General features: G+C 41.7%; 1 protein-coding gene across 2 annotated transcripts in view; it reads right to left on the minus strand.

The window, feature by feature from the left end:
- TENM4 (teneurin transmembrane protein 4) overlaps positions 1–22,766 on the minus strand; it is a 338,879-nt gene that overhangs the window by 53,144 nt on the left and 262,969 nt on the right. The window contains exons 16-20 of one of the 2 annotated variants that reach the window (XM_066341256.1): positions 17,740–18,001; positions 11,816–12,083; positions 9,647–9,790; positions 8,337–8,586; positions 5,806–5,826 (exon numbers count right to left, since the gene is read on the minus strand). In XM_066341256.1, coding sequence (XP_066197353.1) covers positions 5,806–5,826; positions 8,337–8,586; positions 9,647–9,790; positions 11,816–12,083; positions 17,740–18,001 — 945 coding nt within the window. The remainder of the gene's footprint in view (positions 1–5,805; positions 5,827–8,336; positions 8,587–9,646; positions 9,791–11,815; positions 12,084–17,739; positions 18,002–22,766) is intronic. The other variant, XM_066341254.1, reaches the window with a different exon arrangement.

Here is a 22,766-nt window from a genome sequence, read left to right on the forward strand (position 1 = left end):
ACTTGAAGATGCTGAGGCGCATGCAAGATCACTGCATCAAGGTTCAGCTGGTGCTCTTGCTGATTCCAGCAAAGACTCTAAAGTTCTGTCCTGCCCTCAGGGAGATTATGGGAATCCTGACACTGAATTCAGCTGGACCTCAATGATGAGAGGGAAAAAAAAATTCCCTAAGCAGCACATTTTGCCTCAAGAAAACCATGAACTGGTATTTGGCTGAGGAACCTGAACATCAGTCTCCTGTTGAACACCCTCTGCTCACTGTTTCCTTAGACACAGGAAAGGGTGGCTGAGAAAATGGGATGAGCAGACAAAATGATAATATTTTTAGCTCCATGACTGCAGCATTAAATAAGCCCAAGACTGAAGAAATCAATAAAATAGAATCCATGTTATGGAAAGCACCCAATAGGATTGGCCAGAAAAAAACTCCAACCAGATGGGTTTAGACAAAATTTCATCAATTGTCTTGCAAGGACTTTACTTGTATTCTAACATAGATATTAAAGTTATTAAAATCTTTTATTAAATTGTTGACTACTATTGTGTATTGAGCTGCATCTCCTCTAAGCCTGAGACCAACAGGTTAGACTTTTAACATCTGTCCTGCATAGACTTATTTTCCTTCTAAGAAAGCTTAAGTAGTAATTATGAGAAGTATGAAAAGCATCTACTTTTCTCCAGAACACTGTCAAGCTGTCCAAACTCATCAAGTCCAAAGAATTCACAATGAAAATCTAGGCCACAGATCACAATTTCGCACTTAATGGAATTGTTTCAGGAGAATTTGACTAGAAACTTGAGTGTCGATCTCAGTTGACTCTATTCTGCATACAGAAAATTCCTCTCAACCTTTATGTTAGGAAAATTACCCCCTCTTCAGACACGAAAAAATTACTGAGTTATTCTTCTCTTTAAAAAGCAGTAAACTGGTTCTTCATTCAAATTATTTAATACTGTGGGGATGGGGGAAAAGCACCTTTCTGATTTATTCTGGAATATCCCTTGTGATTTATCCTATTAAAGTCTGAACAGATTTCATCTCCAAAAATGACACTGATTCTTGCTAAATAAAATGCTATGACCTTCAAGACAGCTCCAGCCTGACAGTTCAGTCTCCATCTGTATTCCTTTCCAATGACAGCAGGCTGGGAGGGTATTATTTCATTTACCTGCATGTCACTCACACTAAGCAAGTGGCTTCAACCCTGGTGGAAGAAGTTCCCTGTGGGAATCCATCATCCATTTTGATCAGGGCCTTGCATTTTCTGCTGACTGTCCTAACAAAGCCCTGCTGAATGTCAGTAAGCTTTTGAGCTGTTCATAATCTCTGTTTTGCATGGGAGGTGGACAAGAGTAGGACAGTTTTAATGGCACTTTGCAATCCTTTACCATCTTTGACTGGCAAGCACAAATAACTTTTCCTGAGTTTTAGAGCAGGCTGTGTGCAGATGGGCAAACGCAAATGACTTACCCAGAGATGGAGAAAAATAGGGACACAGAGAAATTCCTGCTCCCCTCTCCCAGCACTATTGTTGTGATTTATTTTTGGATTGCACAGCCTCACTCTGGTGGATTTTATTATTGATTACAATCTTCTGTAAAAAAAGAGAGCTCTTATAATTTTTTCTATTCCTAGCTCTTGTACAGAATAGATGCTGAAATGGTGAGGCTGGAATTTACCCCCCTGGACTCTGCCAACTGCTTTCAGCACTGTAGAGAGGTACTATCTATCACGCTCTGCCCTGGCATGGATTTCACAGTGTTATGTACTGGAAGTGTTTTTTTTGTCACTTTGAGATCCTTCAGGGTGAAAAATGCTTAAATAAACGTATGTTGGTCACGTAAAATCTCCCAAACTGCTTCCCTTTATCTGTGATGGTGCATGAGCAGTGGAGCCAGGAACATTGGGGATTCACTTTTTATTTAAAGCTACAATCAGGCAAATCCAAGTGGTAAATTAGACTGGGCTGAATAGCAACTGAAATAAATATGCCTGGGGTGAAGCAGAGAAGACTTTTTTCCCCTTTCATCTTCTCTTATTTCTCAGCTAGGTAACAGTCCAAAACAAAAGACAAGACTTTTTGCTATTCAAAAGACTTGATCGGCTTTGTATTTGTAGACTTAAAATATTTATCTCCGATACTGGCACTGCCACTAGAAAATGACTGTGGGGGAAGAGCTTATTTCCCACTGAGAGTGTTCCTTGAGCTATTACAGTTTTTTAGAAGAACACCTGAGCAATGCATTGATATTTTAAACCCTCCGAGGTAATAACACTGAAGTTGCCATGATGGGATGGGCAGGTCCCTAGCCAAGAACTGGCACTTTGATGGGTATTAGTGGGCATGATGGTGTAGTCACTGGGAATGAGAACAGCTTCATGGTTCTGCAAGCCAATGTGAAATGGAGGTGATAATGTTTCCCTGTATACTTGTGACACAGTGATGTCCTGGGAGAGCACAGGGAAATCTTCCAAGTCCACAGTGATCCCACTTGTTTGGGATTGTGTATAGTCTCTTCCATACATCTGCCCTCATCCTTTAATCATTCCCATTTTTTGGTCAGGATAGTACCATCTAGGGAGCTCTGCAGGTATGCGAAGAGATTCAGACTCCATTTTAAAGTGTTTGTGCTTTACATGATTCCTTACACACAGGCACAGGCAAGAAACGGGATACAAAGTTGGGTGAGATGGCAGAGGCATGAGGCTTGGATTGTGGATTGCTTCAGTTGTACTATGATATATGCACAGGCTTTGAAAGAAGGCTGGTAGTCTCTCTTTGGGCCCAGAGCCCATGTTTTGTAGGAGTCCTAGGAAGGAACCTCCTGGTCCAGAGTGGGAAGCCAGTCTCTAAGAAATAGAGATGAGAAAAGGGAGATGGTCCCTTTTTTTCAGCAGGTTCCCTACAAAACATCAGCACAGCAAATTGCATCCTTTTATTGGTTTCTGTAAAATGCCAAGGGATTCATATCACCAAGCTTTAGATGGTTACAAAGTGGATGCTCACATAAGAGCTGGCTGCCTTAATCTCCCTTAGAAGCAGTGGAGAGAAATATCAGCTTTTGGGGTAGGACTTCTCTGATTATTTTAAACATTTATCTTAGAAGATGAACTGTATCTTAATTTCTCAAATGCAAGGGCATCTACCATCTCCTTGAAGGACAGCTTGTGTTACTGGTAACTGTACAGCTCTGGCTCCCACTGTGGTCAACAGACAGGAGCAGTCACACCACCAAAATTAGCTACCCACAACCACTGACCTGGATAAACCCCTGGGACTTCTTTGGATCTGATGTCTCTGTTTAAGGACACAAAACCATCTCTCCTTCTGTGCCAACTCCCCATTTCCCCTCTGAGCCTTGCTGGCCATGTACATTTCCTGGTGACTAAAGAACTACCAAATTCCTGCAGCCAGGAGGTTTTTGTTCAGTGGGGCTGTGCTTCCATGGCTTCATGCTAAGCACCCTGCAGCTCAGAACCAGAAGATTTAATTGTAGCTTGTATGAGGTACTGGTCTTTTTTCCCTGAGTGACACTCCATAGATTAATACCTGAGGATTAATACACAATGCAGTGAGCTGAATTTACACTTGGTCTTTTAGTGTTTGCAGTCTGTGTGTGATGCCCAAAGCTCTTCTAGTGTGACACACTGGACAATAAAACTTTATAACAATGCCATAAGCCAAGCCAGAGACTGCAAGGGACTTTTTATCTGATCCTAGGGCTGTTTGCTCAGATACCTCTCAGCACTAGCACTCACAAAATTAGTTTGTCACTAACTGTAGACTTCTCTCTACAGTATGAATGGAAACAAGAAAAGAAGAATAAATTTAAGTGTGCCCACTTTTTGTATATTTGCAAGACAGAAATGCCCCACTGCCCTCCACATTCCTGAGAGAAGGCATCATGATTTGGTGATGCTTTTTGGCTTAGCTAACATCCCTCATTTTGGCCTTTGCAGAGTTAGTCCTTGGCTACACACACAGATATGTAAAGCCAAGCTGCTTAGTGGGTAGCTCGAGAACCTCTGAAGATCAAGCTCACCACAGCCTACATACTGGGGAGGACTTCCTTTCCCCTGAACTGAGGCAGCTTTAGCATATGGATTTCAGCTTTTCCAAACCACTAAGGGTCAGCCCTGTGTATTTCACCATTGGCACCATTGCTGGTCACTGGTGTCAAGCTTAAGACCTTCTGTAGTTCAAAGCACTGGAGCTTTAGCTGAGACTACACCCACTCATTTCCCTGAGGGTCAGGAGCAAAGAGACTTCCTAGCTAGAAGTATTAAAGCAAATGTCACAGAACAGGCACTAACAGATGCATGACTCCTTCGATGCAATCACAGATGGGAGTATCTGATCTGGAGCTCCTCACCTGCCACCTCCCTCCCTGATCCCCTTTGGGCTACACTGAAGCAGGCATGCCTTGGATTTCTTTCACTTACTTTCTTAGTTTTTAGGAACTGCCTAAAGGTTGAAGCCCTGCCAACTCTGCTTGCCAATCTGCAGCATTTGTGGCCAAGCCACAGATCTTCCTTCATTTACTGCTTTCATACACAAAACCTCTTCTCATAACAGGTATCCAACTGCTGCCCTTCACTGTCAAAGCACATGCACTTTAGTGGCCGTGTATTTCCTAGCCATTAGAGATACAACCTCGCTGTTCCAAAGAGAAGTGAAATTTTCTATAGCCTTCAAATGATGTGAAAGAGTAGCTGGGGGGATGGAACTCAGCCTGATGAGGACAATCAGTGAAAATGTCTTGGGTACCAACCTCCTAGCCCTCCTAACAGATGCTTTGGGCCAGTCCATTATACTGTGAAGCTCAGCCCTTCGTTATTGTTCTGGCAATAGGATAAAAAATCAGTTTCTACTTCATTTCATTTCCAGGCATGCAGAAAAAAGAACATTTCTGGTTTGACATAGCCTCTATAAAGTCAAAGAAATAATAAATGAAAAGCACGTAGCAAGAAAAATCCCCAATCCCAAATGCAAAATAAAACTAAACACACACACACAAAAATCCCAACTCCACACAGTCTAAGCTTCTGATTTAGAAAAGCAACCAGGGAGAAGGATGGGAAACTTGTCAGTCAGAGAAGTCCTTGCAAACACAGGCAGTGACAGGAAGTTGGCATCTTCTGGAATGCAACTGATTGGATCAAACCCACTGAAACTCCAGTGAACCCAAGTGACAAATATTCTTAGTGACAAAGCTCCAATTTAGGAGTCTCTCTTTTATCTTGTTTTCTTGTCATTACTCTTTTATTGCATTTCCTGGCAAATGCTCTGAGTTGCTCTACCTCCTATTTAAGCCTGACAGACTTTCACGTGTCAAAGCTCTCTATGAAAGCTCAGACTGAAAAATGTTACTAACTTCCCTGGGTGGGTGATGCTGGGGCACATAGGGATCTTCATTATGCCTGTTAAACCCCCAAACCTCAAATGAAGGCTTTTCACTGTACAAGAATTATTTTTCCATCCTAGTTGTTTCCGTGATCTGCAGCCTGATGCTGTTCCCATTCTACTTTCTTGGTTAATTTTTCCTCCCCCCTCCTCCTTCTGTTATCCTGCTTCTCCTGCCTGTACTTCCCCTGTCTCCAGCTATAACAGCTCATGCAGAAGCTTGCATGGCTCACATTGTGATTAATGGCTTCCAGTTCTGATGACTGATTGCCTATGCCAGTTTTAATCACGCCAGCTTCATTTGCTATTGAATCATCTGGAAATGGCACTTGTGGCTCACTGTGTAACAACATGCAACAAGACAGGGAGCAGCATAAGAATTCTCCACTGGTTGGCTTACCTATGTCTGAAATCTTTATTTCTGACAGAAGACAGGAAAGCAGGGAATAGAAGAAAGAATGAGGTGTTAGCAGCTCAGTTCGATGCATTATTAGCAGATTGAAAACTTGACAGTAACTGTATCATACAATGCAATAATAAATAAAGACTTAGCTGGAATGACACTGATGTATTTTATACTGGATATTACTTGGCAGTGAGCTCACTTATGTACTGCTGCATTTCACAAAGGAAGTGTGATCTCACCTGCTTGGAGTTATTCACTCACACAAGAGATAGGACCATCAGGCTTTATCTATCATTCAGTGCAGCTCTGAGCTAAACAGATGTAGATAGATGCAGATATCTTTACAGTTTTTTTTCACCCTCAGTCAAAGCAACACCTTCTGATTTACAAAGGTAACTTAGGAGTGGCACAGTTACAGGTGGCAGTTCATCGCTGTAACCTCGCTAACTCCAGCCCAGAGGACTGAAATTTTGCCGACTGGACGTTTTTCATAAGTTTAAGTTACACACCCAGCTGCAGCTCTCTGCGACCCACAATGCATTTGCTTTCCAGAACACGACACTCCAAAGCCACCCCTGCAAACAAACCTTGGAGCCAAATAGTGAGGGTGTTAATCTCAAAGGAGATGCTGATTTGAAAAGACACAAGCAAACTCCATTTAGTCCAAAAGCAATGGCTTTCCTCCACAGCTTTTAGGCAACTGACATCTGAACCCACTTACTTTATAGCACACCAGAGTGAAGAAATATTCATTAGACCCAGTAACCTGAGTGTTTGCACAGATGAAGCAGCAATCGTTGCAGCAGATTTAACTCTGGAGTAAATTTAACTCTGTGGCTCTACACAACAGCCAGCAAGGCTACTCTGTCAAGGCTTCCAATTTTCTCTTCCCCAATGAGGAAATACTTTGCAAAACCTCTGTTTGGTCTGGTATTTTCACTGACAATGAAACAGGGATTGGGTATTCAAAATTGTACTTCTGGGAAAGAGATAATAATCCTACTCCATTGCAATGGGATTTGGGCTCACCTGGGCTTTTCTGGAAATCTCACCTTTGGTCATTAAAATAACTTTCTGGCACTGGAAGGATATTGCACTCTAACGAGGACCAGGTCTGAAGGTTTATCCCAGCTTCCCACCTTACAAACATGAGAGATATTATGTTCTCATGTATCATGGAACAGAATAGCAAAAATTAGGGTCTTGCTTCCTTACTTGAAAGGTGCCCCAGCCCTCTGAGGTGCACATACCAGGGCAGCTGTTTTGAAAGTGCCAGCCTTGTGATGGCTGTCTGGATTTTTTTTCCATACATCATGATGTACAAGGATTATTCTGAGTGCCAAGTAAGACTTTTGGCACGGTTTAATGACTATGGCATGTTTGTGCACGAGGGACTAAGGGGATCTTGCATAAATTTGGCTGCAGTCCTTGCAGAAATGCAGTATTATGTTTGTCCTCAGCAGCAGGGGATATTAAATTTGAGGAGGGAGGGTCTTACTTTTGGGAAGAATCTCAGTTTCAGGCCAGATCTTGAGAGCTAAATGGGAATACTGAACCTTCCTACCAGGCTAGCCTTATATTGACTTCTCAGGACCTGAATTCAGGCCTGTCAAGCATGGAAGACTCATTCAGGAATACTCCCTTAACACTATGTGACTTTCCTGGGGTGAGGCTTGTCTGGCCATGCAAAGCCCAGAAACAGGCCCCATTGCTTTGAAGGGTTGCTTGTATTTGTTGTGGAAATTTTAGACAGGAAAAATATCCCCAGTGAGGTCAATTTGAAATTTGGTTCAGACACAATTTATTCCATTTTCTTAGAACTTGTGACAAATCATACTTTTCCCTCTGCTTCATTGTTTTTAATGGATGTTCCTGCCCCTTTGTCGTTATTTCTCCTGGTATATTTTTTCCTTTGCTTCCTGGCATTAAAAGAAAACTCCGCTTACTTCCAGATGCTCCCCATCTGCATGTTCAGCCTGACACTGCTGCTCAGTTGGGAACTGAAGGGGGCTGCTACAGCTGTCCCCTCAAAAAACAACTACAAAATCCCAGTCTATGACTGCACAGAGTGATCATCTTGTCTAAATTATGAGTGATTATCAGTCCTGATTCACCTCTACATATCATCATCAGTGCTGTGTCCTTCCAGGTTTAGGTTATCTCAGAGGATGATTGTTAATTTTCAGCATTCCCACTGGTTTCTGACTACAGGAAAAGGCAGACATCAGCACAGCCTGATTTAGCAGCACAGAAACGTGTCAATATTTTTGGCTTGTGATTCAGCTCTGGAAGAACTTGCTAGGCCTGTGTTTCTCTGGTGTAAATCAAAGTCAGCAGAGTTGCAGAAGAGGCAGATCCAGACAGCTTTTTCTCTGTTTTGCTGTGCTGGTTTTTTTTTTTTTTTTGTTTTTTTTTTTTTTTTTTTTTTTTTTTTTTAAGAGTTTTGCTCATTTTTCTTTTGGGTACATAGGATTTCTGCAGAACTTAAGAGCACTACTCTAATGGCCACATTCAGCACAGAGTACCTCAGCTCCAGTATGTTGGTGACATTGCCAGAGGGAAAGATCCTTCGGATATAGTTGAAATCTCCAACATAAAGACTTCCATCAGACCCACATGTTAGGGCAACAGGAGCCAGGAGTTTGTTTCCATCTGCCAGACCATTGCAGCTTGGACAAGAAATGCTTCGTCTGCGGCCATTGCCCATAATGCTTCCAATCACAGGTGGCTGCTGGGATATAAACTGGTTTTCCCCATTTCCTTTATGCAAGATGCCTAGAGAGACAGAAAACAGTATTATGGAAATTAAAGAAATAGGGAGACTGAGACCAAAGGGAGCACAAACTAGCAGTGCTGCATGCCAGCTGGGGAATCTGTTAAGTAGCAAGAAAGTTTATCATCTTTCATAGTATTGTTTTGCAATAGTTTCAAATGAGGAGCCTCTTTTCTGAATTAAGTATTTTTTTAGACCCATTACATTTGGTGCAGAAGGGAAATGTGTAGGGAGAATAAGACTGTCTTTACCCTTGAAGGAAATATTCTTTTCAGCATCTTATGAATTTTTACCTGTGCTCTCTGTTCCTCCTTGCCCTGTAATTCACAGCCTACCAGGCAAAAAAAAAAAAAAAAAAAAAAAAAAAAAAAAAAAAAAAAAAAAAAAAAAAAAAAAAAAAAATTAAATAGCTCATGGAAAACTAAGGGCTGGGAATACTATGGGATATTCTCTACAGAAATGTTTAATCTATAAACTTTTAGAGGAGCTCTGCCTGTTTTCCCTCTAAGTGTAGTGCTCTCAGAAGTGATGTAGGCTGAATTAGATGTTTGCTCCCATATCACTATTATCCAAAGGGACACAGTGCTTCTGCCTTTGAACATGTTCTGATCAGCTTTTGAGCCTCCCTACTACAGTACTCAGCAGTCTTCAAGGACTCTGGAACCTTCCATTCTCCCTTAGGACCCACGAAGCCACTTGTTTTCCAAGTACACTCGGCACATTGGAAGATGCCTCTGGATGGATTCATGCTTAGTGACAGCTCCAATCTGAATAGGCTCCCCTTTGTTATTTTAGGAATATTTTCCTTGTTAATACCGTTCTTTTACAACACTATGAAGTTGGGCTGACATTCAACTACTTCATGATGGTCAGCTTCTTTTACATTTTGCACCAAATTGCTTCTAAATGTAGGTTACTAGAAATAACTTGTTAGCAAAATACATGAGAGAGCACATGTGTTGGTCAGGTTTTTTCCTTTCCTTTTCTTGAATTCTTAGTGATAAGGAGCAACTGGGTGTTGCAATGCTGTATTATTCCTGTTATGTGTCATAGACAACCTACCACTTTGTATGTTGAGGGCATGGTGTTTGTCCAGGGACCATCCTCCAAGTTTGGAAGCATCGATTTCATAACCCTGAAGCACAGCTGTCCTCTTCTCCCACAGGATTAAGTCTGGACAGGATTCATACTCATAACCTACTGAAACTGTGAACAAGACAGAAACAAAAGTTTCCTCAGAGTAGTAACCCAGAAATGCAGCGCCAGCACACACAGAGTCACAACTGAGCAAGGGTAAGAGCATTTCTACAGAAAATTGCTAATTTAATTGAAAATGTCATCAACATAATGTACAATCATAATGCACATATTATTATTTCTCTTAAATCTCTATTTTGCATTTAAAAAGGTCAATGCCATTGCAGGTGTTGAGTGAATGTGCCAAAAATTTAAAATAGACTGTTTTAACAATATATTTCAAAACAATGAATATTAGGATTGTGACTTGATCTCTGTTGAGTCCCTTCCAACTCAGGATATTCTATGATTTGAGACTGTAAACCACTGCTGGACTCTCAGATGAGAGAATTTTACTAGCTAGTTTCTTTGATCAAAGAGTGCATGCCAGGAACTTGATCTTGATCATAATCTTTCTCGGAAGGTGAAGACTTCATGTATGGGGCAGTGAGTCCCTCAGAGTCAGCAGTCTCAGTCAGGTGGACTTATGGTCATTGTTAATGTCAAGACTTAGCTTGCCATGATGTCTAATCAGAGCCTTTCAGGAGTAACTCCACTGAACACACTGGAATTGCTTAAAATTGTGTCAGCAGAGGGAAAATCATGTTTTTGACAGAATAATGATTCCTTTACGATTTTCTCAGAAGAAGCAGGACCATTTTCACTGGTCTGCTTTTCTTCTTCTAATCTTTACAGCTGAAGCAGAGCAGAACTGCAAGTTCCACACAAATGAAAAGCAGTTACGTAGATCTTTTTTTTTTTTTTTACTAGATAGGAAAAAAAGTCTGATCATACAAGTTTACCAGACTCTTTGAAAAGTGCTGAGCACTGAGAGAACTCAGGATGCACCATCAAACACAGTCTTGCAGATTGTATCAGAAAAATATGTAAGTTAGGATATGAAAGGTCAATATTTTCCACTGTTATGGAGGTGGGAATCATTGAAAGCATGAATGCTGATGTCCTCAGACCTGCTTGGGTACTCTGGAGCTGTAGAGTTGCTTCATGGAGCACTCCAGGACCCACTGATGATCTTGTATCTTAAATAGCATGCACGCAGAGTCTTTCAGCATATACCAGGACACAGTTCTCAGTGTGGACTCTGAACTGGGTAAGGCTTGGCAGGGTGTATCATTCAGCCTGCTCGTGGCAGCTGAGCCTGAGTGAGAGGAGGAAGGCACCTAATTCTTACTCCTGGAAAACCAGGCATCCTGCAACTCCTCTAAAAAGACCTATCTTCAGTTGAGCTATGAGGCACCAGTGAACCATCCTTCTGTCAACAGGAGCTGTGTTTGCTAATTTGGGATCTTCCCTATTTTGCTGATATCATTTCCTGGCAGCCTGAAAAGTCTAGTCTAGACTCATTTGAAGACATGTAACTGAATCCACTGGGTGTTGACAGATGGGAAGCAATCACTGCAGAACTGCATTACCTCTGCTCACTAAACACCCAGTATGGGATGGCATTCTTGAATGGGTAACGAAGGGGAAACTAAGATTAGACTAATCCTGAAGGTCAGGCACAAGGAGCAGTAGCTATCAGGGCTCTATCCTAGGGATTCCTTTCAAAGCAGTGTTGACAGTTTCTGGCAATGGGTAAGAGGCAGCCAAACGCTTGGAGTCCCAGTTAATTCCTTCTGTATGAATATGATGGGAGCAGCTCAGGATGTGCATGCTGGGCCATGAGCCAGAGAACAGATTAAGTATCTGTACTCTGTCCTTGAAAGTGTTCAAGGCCATGCTGGATGGGGCTGTGGGCAACCCAATCTAATCGGTGGCATCCCTGCCCATGACTGGGGCATTGGAACTACATGGTGTTTAAGATCCCTTTCAACCCAGCCCATTCTGTGTTTCATCTGCTGGGGAATGTGTGCTGTAGAGAATATGCAGGGACCTTTTCATATTTCCGCAGTCAGACCATACTGATCTAGGACAAGGTCTATCACTGCCACTTAGCTGCTTCTAAAAGGAGGCACAAGCCCTGGGGTCACTTACCGAAGGCTTCTGAGAGGCCATACACCTTCTGGCTGTAGACATCTGTCTTGTCCCAGATGAAATAGTAGGACAGGTCTGGAGCTGCTGCAAACCACTTTCTGAAGAGGCGTCCCTCGACAGCCACCATGAGGTGGACTTTCATGAGGTTGAAGGGGATGGTGGGGTGGGTCATGCTGATCCTCAGCACGGATTTGTAGCCAGCTGTGCGGCTGCTCAGGTAACTCACTTTTATTTTACTGCCGGAAACGTTAATCTCCTCTTGTAGAGCCTGTGGAAAAGCAATCCACAAGGTGTTAAATCAGCAGCGAGCAGACAGGAAAAGGCAGTGAAGCTGTAATTTATCAAACACACCTGTATAAAAGCTCTGGCAGGCATGTCTAAAAAGGCACCTAGTAGGCATCAAGTATGAAATCATATACGTAACTTATTTCTGGAAGCTAAGGAATGCCTCCTGCCTTCTCCGTCTCTGTTACATGGGAGAACAGGAGAACAAAGTGTCAAATTAAGTCAGTGTTTACAAAGGGACTCACTCTCCCACAGAGAAAAGAGCCTGGGACCTCAGATAATTACAGGCCATCAGTTTAGCTTCCATTTTCTGTCTTTTATCATCATAGGTTTTAGAGGCCTCTAATTTTTGTCTCCTGGCTTCCTCTTCTCAGTAAAATATCACACCCTACTTGGCCTTAAGGATGTTTCCTGGTCCTGATCATAACATGCAACTCTCTCCAAGACATTAGTGAATCCTGACTCCACCCTTTCTTTCTCTGACTTACCCATCTCTCCTTTGAAACTCCTACCTCCCCTCTGACCCTCTCTACCTGATCTACCATCTACCTCTAGCCTTTTTTTAATCTGTGTTCTCGCCCTTGTTTTCTGACCTCACATTTGTTCCTACTTATTCTGGTACTTGTTTAAATTCCTTTCCTTCCTACTTAAGTGACAAAACTGTTGGCCTGACCTACCACCTACAACTCCTTTCCCTTCCCTTGCATTCTTCCTTCTCTTTCTTTTCCAAACTCCTCTGTGTTCTAAGTGAGTTGCTTCATTTTTGCTCCAGCTCTAAGTGTGGGTCTTTCTGACTGACTGGGATAGTTATCTAGCAGGTACCCAACACAGTGCAAAACTTTAGAAAAGACTGAAGAAACATCAGGGAAAGCTTTTTCTGCTTTGAGAACAGAGAAGTCTCAATAAGGATGGGATTTTCAGCTAATTTACCTGCTTAAGTATCACCAGAGCTTCCAATTTAGTTTTTCTTTTTCTTTTTTTTTTTATGGATAAATGCTTGGCAAATTTATGGAAAGTGACACAAGTATATCCCTGACACTGTGCTGATCTTTCCATGCAAAATGCTGATAAAAAAATCTTAGGAGAAAAAAACTGTCAGTTTTAAGAAAACTTCACTCTTGGGTAAACATCCAACTTGGACATTTTTGGAACAAATCAGCAACCTCTGGCAAAGACTGAAAAATGAAGATAGAAGCTTATCAGTGAGCTGGAAAGCTGGAAAAATGGGATGTGTTGAAATGTCACAGCTGGCACAGTTCTCTCCTGTGCCACTTCTGAAGTTCTTCAGTCTGCTGTACCCTAAATTAGCTTGGAAAATACTCCCCTAGCAATAATCATCTTTCTGAATATTAAGAGCAGGGAAGCTTGAAGGCAGGTGGGTCAAGAGATCCACCCATCAGGAGGGGATCACATCTATCACAGTGTGATTCTTGGGGTGCCCTGTGCAGGGTCAGAAACTGGACTAAATGATCCTTGTGGGTCCCTTCCCACTCAGGAGATTCTAGGATTCCATGACACTTGTGACTTCCAAATTATGTCACTCCTATACCCAGCTCCTTCCATGAGGGAGCAGCAAACTTCCCTGGCATAGTGAGTTGCTCAACTCTTACAAGTTTTCTGATTAGTGCTATCAAAAATGACAAATCTTGTAATCTGCTCCCCAAAAACACCTCTTCTGAGATGTTATTTGAGGCCAAACACTTTTTCAAGTGATAACTAAAAGGCTCTGAGTGTTGCAGCACATGAAGATGGACACATCTAGCAGTTAAAGCCTCATTCCACTGTGCTTATAAATATTTGCCTTCTCTAATGCAGTATTTTTAATTTACATATCTCAGTGCTTAGAAGGCTGAAATATGACAGAACTGGGAAAACCCAAGATTTTAAAAATATATTTTATGAGATCAGCAACAAGCTGGATGAGAACCAGGCTCAACCAGAGATGAGCTGAGCCAAGCTGCAGTAAAGGTGGTCCCTTATATCAAATCCATCTTCATATGTAACCCCATTAGGATAAATACAGGCAAAAATAATTGTCATGGAGATATTATTTGGAAAGTCTGTTTCAGATCCTTGTCAAAAGCAATTATTTCTCTCTGTCGTGATCTATCTCTGCTGTCTACCATTCCAAAGGAAAGGTCAGCCCAACGCTGCCAAGGCGCTGAGCAGCACAAGGGGCTCTGTTTAAAGGTGTCCTTTAGGAGAAAGGGCTCAAATAGTAATTCAGGTGATTCAAAATACATTTGTAGTTTGTAAGTGGTGACAAACTAGCAGCAAAACACAGCACTGGTAGGGGGGTGTATAATTCAGTAGGATATCAGTGGGAGAAAAGGGGGTAAACAAGCTTTGAAATAATCTGAATCTGATAGAAGTAAGAAGAGCTAAATTGTGCCCTTATTTCTATTTGATAATTGCTGTTTGGCCCAGACACATTCATATGCTGTGACTGTAAGCCTCGTGAAAAACTTAGAGTTTATCCCAGACTAAGCAATATCATTTGCTCTTTTTAAAGAGTCCAGCCATGAGGGTGGTAGGCAGAAGAGCTGCCTCTTCAGGTTTACTGGGGATTTACACACGGTACGAATTTTCACTGTCATGTTCTTTTGACTCTGTGGTGTTGATCTGTTCTTGTCTTAGTAGCAGTTTTTCTACTCTTTGCATAAGACAAGGTAGGAAATCTTGTTTCTGTGTGCTGAGCTACACATGTCTTCTACAGCTACTCTTCACTCTGCCAGCAGACAGGCAAGGAACAGTCAATGTCTTTTCTTTTTTTTGTAAGACGCTCAGAGAGAATTTTAAAAAAATCCACTTAGAGTCTGATTCATGGGCCTTAACATAGCCATCTAGTGCTTTTGAAATGTTCTTTGGTATCCACAACTTCTGCAAGAGCATAGCAACTCTGACATGGACCTTTCTGACATCTCCACCTTTCTTCAACTACAGCTGGAGGCCTGAAGGGACACTTCAGGGCATCCTGAATGGTCCTAAATCTATCCATAGGCACCTGAATCAAATACTAAAAATGCACTACTAAGTTTTTTGAATGCATCCAGGTAGAGAGCACTGCATTTATTTCTGCATTTATTTGTTGGAGCTCATGAGGTTCTTATCTTACCCACTTGTCAAAATCTCTTTCCCAGCCCTACTATCTGCTTGTCACCTCCTCCCAGCTATGTGCTCACACCTTTTATATTTAACATTTCCCTACTGAGAACTGTGTGTTATAAAATGCAGCTGCAGGAACGGACAGCTAGGTTATTTTTTATTCTAGGTACATTTGGTATAGAAATGAAAAGCAGTCCATTTCTGAGCTGCAGTACAGTCAGGACTGTGCCACAAATCAGATTCTCTTGTAAACTCCTGCACCACAAACTCTACTAACCTTCACTGGTCAATATTTGAGGTGGAATATTGATTTACAGGTTTTAGCTCAGACATATGGCACACAGGAAAAGCATTGTGTTCATCATGTATGGGATTCATCTTAGGAGCCTAAGTTAGCTGTCTCCTCTGAACTACTCTTTCAGATTTTCTCTACAGCTAACAGGAGATACAGACAGACTCTTTAAAAAGTTGGTGTTGCCTTGTAAACTTAAGAGTGGGATTCAATTCCAGTTTAAGGCATCTAAATCCAGATGTCAACTTATAAATATGCTCATGTGAGGTAGCATGTAAACACCAATTTTAGTCAGTGAGATCTAACTGATACCATGGCTGAGAACCAGAAAGGTTCAGGGTGGTCAGCTTAAGTGATGTGTAGGCTCCACTGATGTACTGATTAGGTTTCTGTCCACTTAAATGGGAGCTCAGATATTTGGCACATATCCAGATAACTAAACTCCTTATAATCTCAAAATAACCTTTCTTATGTATTAGATTCCATAACTGCAGGTTTCTAGTGGGATTTGGGATGTCCAAGTGATCTGCTGTTACAAGGATTCTGAACATATAATGCAGGACACTGATAGGGGGATCATTCTGGAATGGCAGTTGGAGGCCAAGCAGGATATCATCAGAACATTTCAAATGGCACTATATAACTTTGATGAGCGTGGTAAAACACTGACGCAGGTTGCCCAGAGAGATGGTAGATGCCCCATCCCTGGAAACATTCAAGGTCAGGCTGGATGAGGCTCTGAGCAGCCTGGTCTACTGGAAGGTGTTTGTGGTACCAAATAATGACTGAGGTTATGATCACAGCTGCACTGCACAAGATATTTGTTTTTTCCCAGGCAGCACTATTACCTTTCATGGTGTTTGTTTATGTAATAAAAACATGTGGAAACCAAGATTCCGAACCAAGAATTTATAACATGATGGACGTTACTTGATACAGGACTTAATTAGTAATTATGCAGGGACAAACATGGTGACCATAATTGGAAATTAGTGCGAGAAAGGATCATAAGACTTGGTCCAGAGGGAAAGGTAAAGAGACCACTAGCTTTATTTGTTGCTGGGTTTAGCACCTGCTTTATTAAAATTAGAAGGTACAAAGCTACTTCTTTCCTCGTTAATGGTACTGCAGCCCCAGTGGAGTCACACCGGAAGCACACAATTTGTCTCTACACTTGTTATTATTTCCACCTTGGCAGATTATTGTCACTAAAAGCAATACTCAGGACATGCTGAACGCAGGCATATAAAATCCAGAGAACAGCATGTCCAAGATAGTAAAGGTTGAATGCTGCTACATCCAAATGTTTCAATAGAATTAGTGTTTTTAAGGAGAATTGATAATTTAGTTTTTTTGACTATTCAGTTTAAAACACAACTTTCCATTTGACAAAACACTTTGAAGCCACAGCAGATTGTTAAGGTTCTTTATCTTACTCACACTTCCTCAAAAAAAAGGAAAATGGGGATGAGAAGTTAAAGGTAACCCTCTCTGCTGATCTATTCCCAATGCCATGAAATGCAATAAAACTGAGGTGCTCTGTAGGCTGGCCCCTTCTCAGCCATCTGCTGGCTGACTACATGTCTCAGCAGCTGTGTAGAGTGGAGGGTCTAACTTCCAAAGATGAGAAAGTTCATTTCAACACTCCACCACCAAGGTGCATAGTGCCCAGTGGGTGGAATTGGCTCCTGAACAGAAGACGGGCATTAGAGCAGAGGAAGGGCATCAGCCTAGTGCTGGGCATGTTGAAATGCCAAAGGGCTGACCAAGGGCTTGTCAGTCACACAAGGGTCCCAGCTCACATGCTCTCAGTCACAAGTGCTTTGCCTCCATCTCTTGGGGATAATAGAAAAGAAATCTATCTGGTGAAGCAAGTGCCTGGGAGTGTCTGCTCCTGTCTAATGTCTGTCTAATGTCTAATGGGGTAACAAGCTTAAACAAAAAATGCTTATTGTTAGGAAAGCAGGAGAATAGTTGTATTTGTGTTGCTCAAAGCTGTTAAAAGAAGCACAGAAAGAAGAAGGGAATGAGGAGGCATTAGCAGAGGTTGCCCAGAGAAGTTGTGGATGCCCCAATCCCAGTTCAATGCCAGGTTGGATGGGGCTGTGATCAGCCTGGTCTAATGGAAGGTGTCCCTGCCTATGGCAGGGGGTTTGGAACTGCATGATCTTTAAGGTCCCTGCCAACCCAAACCACTCTATGATTTTATGAGTTACTGTCCCTCGGCTCAGATGGTTCATACCTGGATTTCAGGAACAATAGGACCTTTCTCTGAGCAGGAAGTTGCAAAAGCAGTGAGTGGAGATGGAGAGACCACAGGGTTGGGCCGGGCGAAGTTACTGAGGTCACAGCTTGGGATCTCATTCTCTTCGTGCCTCATGACTATGGTTTCCATCACAAAGAAGCGATCCCACGGCAACCACAGCGTGTGCTCCTGGGTGATGAAGGGAGCCCGCTCAAAGTGCAGGATAATGGAGATTCCACCAATGGTAACAAGATCAAAGCTGTTTTAAGAGATGGAATAAAAAATTAGTGCAAGCACTATCCCATCTGTTCGTATCAACTCCCTAGCAATGACCCCAGAAAAATAACTGCAAGAAATATCATCATTCTCATTTTTTAAACCTAAAATCTGCAGCCCAAATAGGCTTTACCTGAGTTACAGCAAGTGTCAGAGGCAGGAGTCCAAGCTCAGTTTCTTTGCACCTTGTCCTCATGTATATTGAAATCATACCAATCCATTTCTTGAAACATGTTTATGTTTGTTGGTGCTTTTCTAGTACCAACATATTTTGGCCATACATACTCATTTTCTTTTTTTTTTTTTTAAAGTAGTTATTATCCAAACAAATGCACAGATTGGATCAATTCACAAGATGAAATAAGCTATTTGGAAAGCAGTTTCTCTGACACATCTCCATATAAATTGTCTTGGCATCTCTGCTAACCTGATAAATACCTAATGCAACCTAGGGAACACGGACAACCCAGTCATGGACTGAGCCTAATCTACTAGAAATACATACAGTGCAGGGTGTCTGTGTGCCACAGCACTCAGCACATCATCTTTTTTGACTCTTAAGCAGGGCAGAGAAATCACTGCCTGTGGTCTCTGACTTCACCCCAAACTACCTCCAGCCAAGTAGCTTTTCTGCCTGTGTTAGTGTTGGATACCACATAGCCTTCCAGAGCTGTGTGAAAAAATGTTACCTTGATGAGGAAAATATTCATCCTCTGGATGTAAGATGTCGGGATAAGGTTCTGGTGGTTTTCTAAGTTTTGTATTTAAACTTCACATCTTGTCACAGATGGAGAATTTATCAAGAACCATAGGGATGTATCTACTATGCATGGACCCAAAAAAGTGGTGTTAAGTAAGAAAGGGAAGGATTTCAACAGAAATTGATCATCTCTTGTTTTTGCTCCTTTGTGTTTTTCTCACTGTCTCTTCGGTTGCAATGCCAAACATGTGCTTCAGGCAAGGAAAGTTTTCTCATCCCTGCTTCTCACTTTCTTGCTTGTTACTGCTGTATGACACACTCACTGAGACTTTATGCATGTGATCAGGCTCACTGGTTTCAGCAGAGCTGCCCATGAGCTTAAAGAGTGATCAGCTTAAGTGTTTCTCTGCATGAGAAATGGGATCTGAAACACTCTGGTTGCCCAAAGCCAGACTTGATGCACTTTGTAAATACATAGTAAGAAAGAAGGTGAAAAAGTATCTAAAAATTATTTTTTAACATTAATTGTGAGGTTTTCAGATTGGGTGCAAAAATACCAGAGGAGCAACAATGGGCATGAACCATTTCTAAGAAAGTCTTTGTCAAGCAATTTTTGAGGGGAACCTTTTTTTATTTCATGGCTGATGGACTGAGGTGCCATTTAGGAAACAGAATTATGAAAAGAAGGTTATTCATTTAAGAATGTTGAATTGAGTCCATGAGAGGAAGTGGAAAGCACTTCAAAAAGCCAAAGCCATGTTTATTCTACCACTCAAGTTGGGGCATCATGTTCCCAGACCTATGGAGCTTGGCTTGCAGCAGCCTGAGGAGTAACTTGCTGGTCCCTGCCAGCAAAGCTGCACAACGTTTGTACCCTGATGTGAATGTTTTTAACAGTCAATTAGCATTTGGCAAGTCCTTCAGCTGAGAGGGAGATGCTTGCTCTGCATGGATCCAGGCACCCAACAGGCCAACAAGAGGGAAGAAATAAACATTAAAAATGATGCTCCATAAGTTTTTAGGCAAGTTGGAAGAGGCTTTATTTGCAAACACCTCCATTTCATCCCTTTGGCTTCACTGAGCCTGGATCAGGGATAGGAATCTGCTGGGGGTAAACATCCTGGCCTCTCCTGCATCCCCAAAACAGGATGCAGAAGGGCAAGCACCACCTCTATGTCAGGCTCCAGCAGCTGTGAAAACAGAACCATGCATTATTTTTTAGCAAGTGGTGTTGCTCACAAGCTGGTTTTCCCAGAGTCCCAGGGTGCAGTTTTCAAGTTACCTTGATGAACTGAACAAAAGGTAAAACCCAAACCAAACAGAAAAAAACAAACTGAAAACATCTCTCAGTTTCCCTTGGTGAAATTAAGTTTAACAAAAGGAAAACTGTCCTGGGACTGAAAGAACGAGATAATTTTACTTCCATTTTTGCTGCTCGTATCTGATGTATTTTTTATCACTCTGTAAAAATCATACTTGTGGTACAGTCGTTTGGTTGTTTTTCTTTAAAGACTCTGGAGAGATCAGCTGAAGGATGAAATTATCTATTTATCCAAAGCAGGCTCAAAAAAAGAAAAAAAACCCAACCCAAAACAAAACAAAACAAAAAGCCAAAACAAACCAACCCCCACCCCCCCAACAACAATAATAAAAAAACCAAACCCCAAAAAAGCCACACAAATGTGTACCCCTTTCTCATCTCTTTTCTCTGAAAGTTCATGGCTTTGGTATTTCTGGGAAAGCCATGACAAAGCTGCTGACTACAATGTGGAAAAAATCTGGAGACTTTCTTGCTGTTTTATTAACACTATTCCTACAACCCAGGGATACTGAAGACTTGCAGCCTCTCTAAACTACCACTTTAACCAAATTTAAAGCTTTATTTAAAAACATGGTGTATAATCCAGTGCTGATACTTTGAACTGTCTGTTAACTTTGCTTTACAAAGAAATGCATACAACAGAGTAGTTTGAGAGTTGTCATTTTATATTCATGCCCTGTTACATAAACAAAGTCTCTGTTGCAGTAATTATGCTAAAAACACATGCAAGCCTTGAAGTTATAAAAGTTTTGCTCAGTCTAAGGAATGCGACTTAAACAGGACCAGGGTTTCACTATTTCAGGCTGTGTCTGAGCAATGTAATAGGAGAGACCTGGAATAAAGTGAATCCCCTTATAGAGGTGAAAAATTTAGTTCACTGTAATTCTAAAGCTGAAATTTTACAGACTTATTTGGAAAGTTTATCATGCCAAAAAGAAACCCCAAAACCCCCAAACCTGAAGCAACAAAATCAGCTTAGGAACCAATCTAGCTAAACTGATGTAATTGTATCTTTAAATTCCCTTACTTTAAAACCCCAGTTATTTCCCTGCTATCAGTAAACTGATTTACTAAATCAATTTAAGGCAACTCAGTGCACATTTTCAAGAATAGATATTCCTATGGTGAATATGCCAAATAATAACCCTGCTGAGTTTTATGCAGTTATCTCATGACCCCTAGAACAAGGTAACTGCTTGCATGTGTGCTCCCATTTATTCTCCAAACCAGAATGACACTGAAGATGGGAGAGATGACCCTGTATGATTGTGCACTTCTCTGGATTGGGAATGCATGCAGCCTGCTACTGCAGGTCAGGAGAACCTGCTTTTTGTCTGAGAGTATCAATTTCTTAAAAGGAAGTTGATTCAATTGCATGAAAACTTTGCTGTAAAAAAGCTGATGACTTGTCATGCTCTATTAAAAAAAATACTGAAACCCATAAAAAAGATAATAGAAACTGGAATAGCATGAATTCTTCACATTATTTTGAAAGTGCTTTACAAATAGTATAAATAAATACTATAACAATCAGTAAGGAAGGCAAGTAAATATTAACTCCCTTTCACAGGCTGGTTCACTGGCCTGGGAAGGTCAAGAGATGCATTTAATCAGCAGTGAGGCTGGGATTAGAAATCAGGGATGTCTGACAACATCTTCTGCCCTGACAAATTTTAGCTTGAATGGTCTTAAATAATCAAGACAATTTACAGACCACTGAAGAAGTCACTAGACTCAAGAACAGATTTCATGGGACTTTGAACAACCTGGTCTAGTGGGAGTGGTCCCTGCTTACAGCAAGAGAGTTGAAACTAGATGATCTTTAAGGTCACTTCCAACCCAAACTATTCCATGGTTCTATGGATTTTGGTGTTCTTTAACTTGTCCATTTATGGACAAGAGGTTTTTGTCCATAGAGTACCTACAGAGTACATAGATGCAGTGATGTGCCTGTCCATTTGAGAAAATACCTGCATGTATCCCTTAACCAAGTTGGAAGGTACGTTCATTATTCTGGAGGCTCAGCACTGCAATTGAACACTTTGATGTTTGTGCATCAGGTTTCTGTAGAAGCAGATTGACTTGAGAGGAAGGTGAAGAAAGTGAAATCAGAAGAGCTGACACCACAGAGTCTGGGGTTACACTGACTCCCCACCAGCTGCCTACAGAAATCACAGCTTTAGGGTGAATCCCACTTGGTCACAGATTCCTTGCCCTGAGACAGCGGATCTCTGTCATTTTTTATCACTTAGAGCTGAGTGTCTGCTGAGGTCTGAGTCAGCAAACTGCAGCCCTAAGCTCCTTGAAACTAATTTAGCTTCTGGAGGCTTGCAGCTACTCCAAGGAACCAGGAGTCCACCGAAGCATAGTGGAGCATGCTGATGCTCTGTCTGAATTCCTTTCTGCCCTGTGCTCCTGCTCAGCTGGACCTTGGGAAGGACATAGCATGGAAAGAGCATCCCTATCTTGAACTGCCAGGAATTTATAGAGGGGGGAGGGGGTGTTATCTTTCAACCACCCAATAATGAGAAAGTAGTTGCTTGAATATTACAAAGGTCTGGAGCCTGGATAGCAGCAGTCACCTCCATGCTCTGTCCCTTTAGCTTACATGTTTGCTGGCTAGAGGCCCAGTTTACAGTGAAGCCTCTCTGTGCTAGGTACTGCACAAATGCAAAGCAAAGAGAGGTTTCTGTCCTCACAGTACTTGTAATCTAAATGAATGATTAC

This window comes from Sylvia atricapilla, chromosome 2 (genome assembly GCF_009819655.1).
Source record: "Sylvia atricapilla isolate bSylAtr1 chromosome 2, bSylAtr1.pri, whole genome shotgun sequence".
Classification (NCBI taxonomy): Eukaryota; Metazoa; Chordata; class Aves; order Passeriformes; family Sylviidae; genus Sylvia; species Sylvia atricapilla.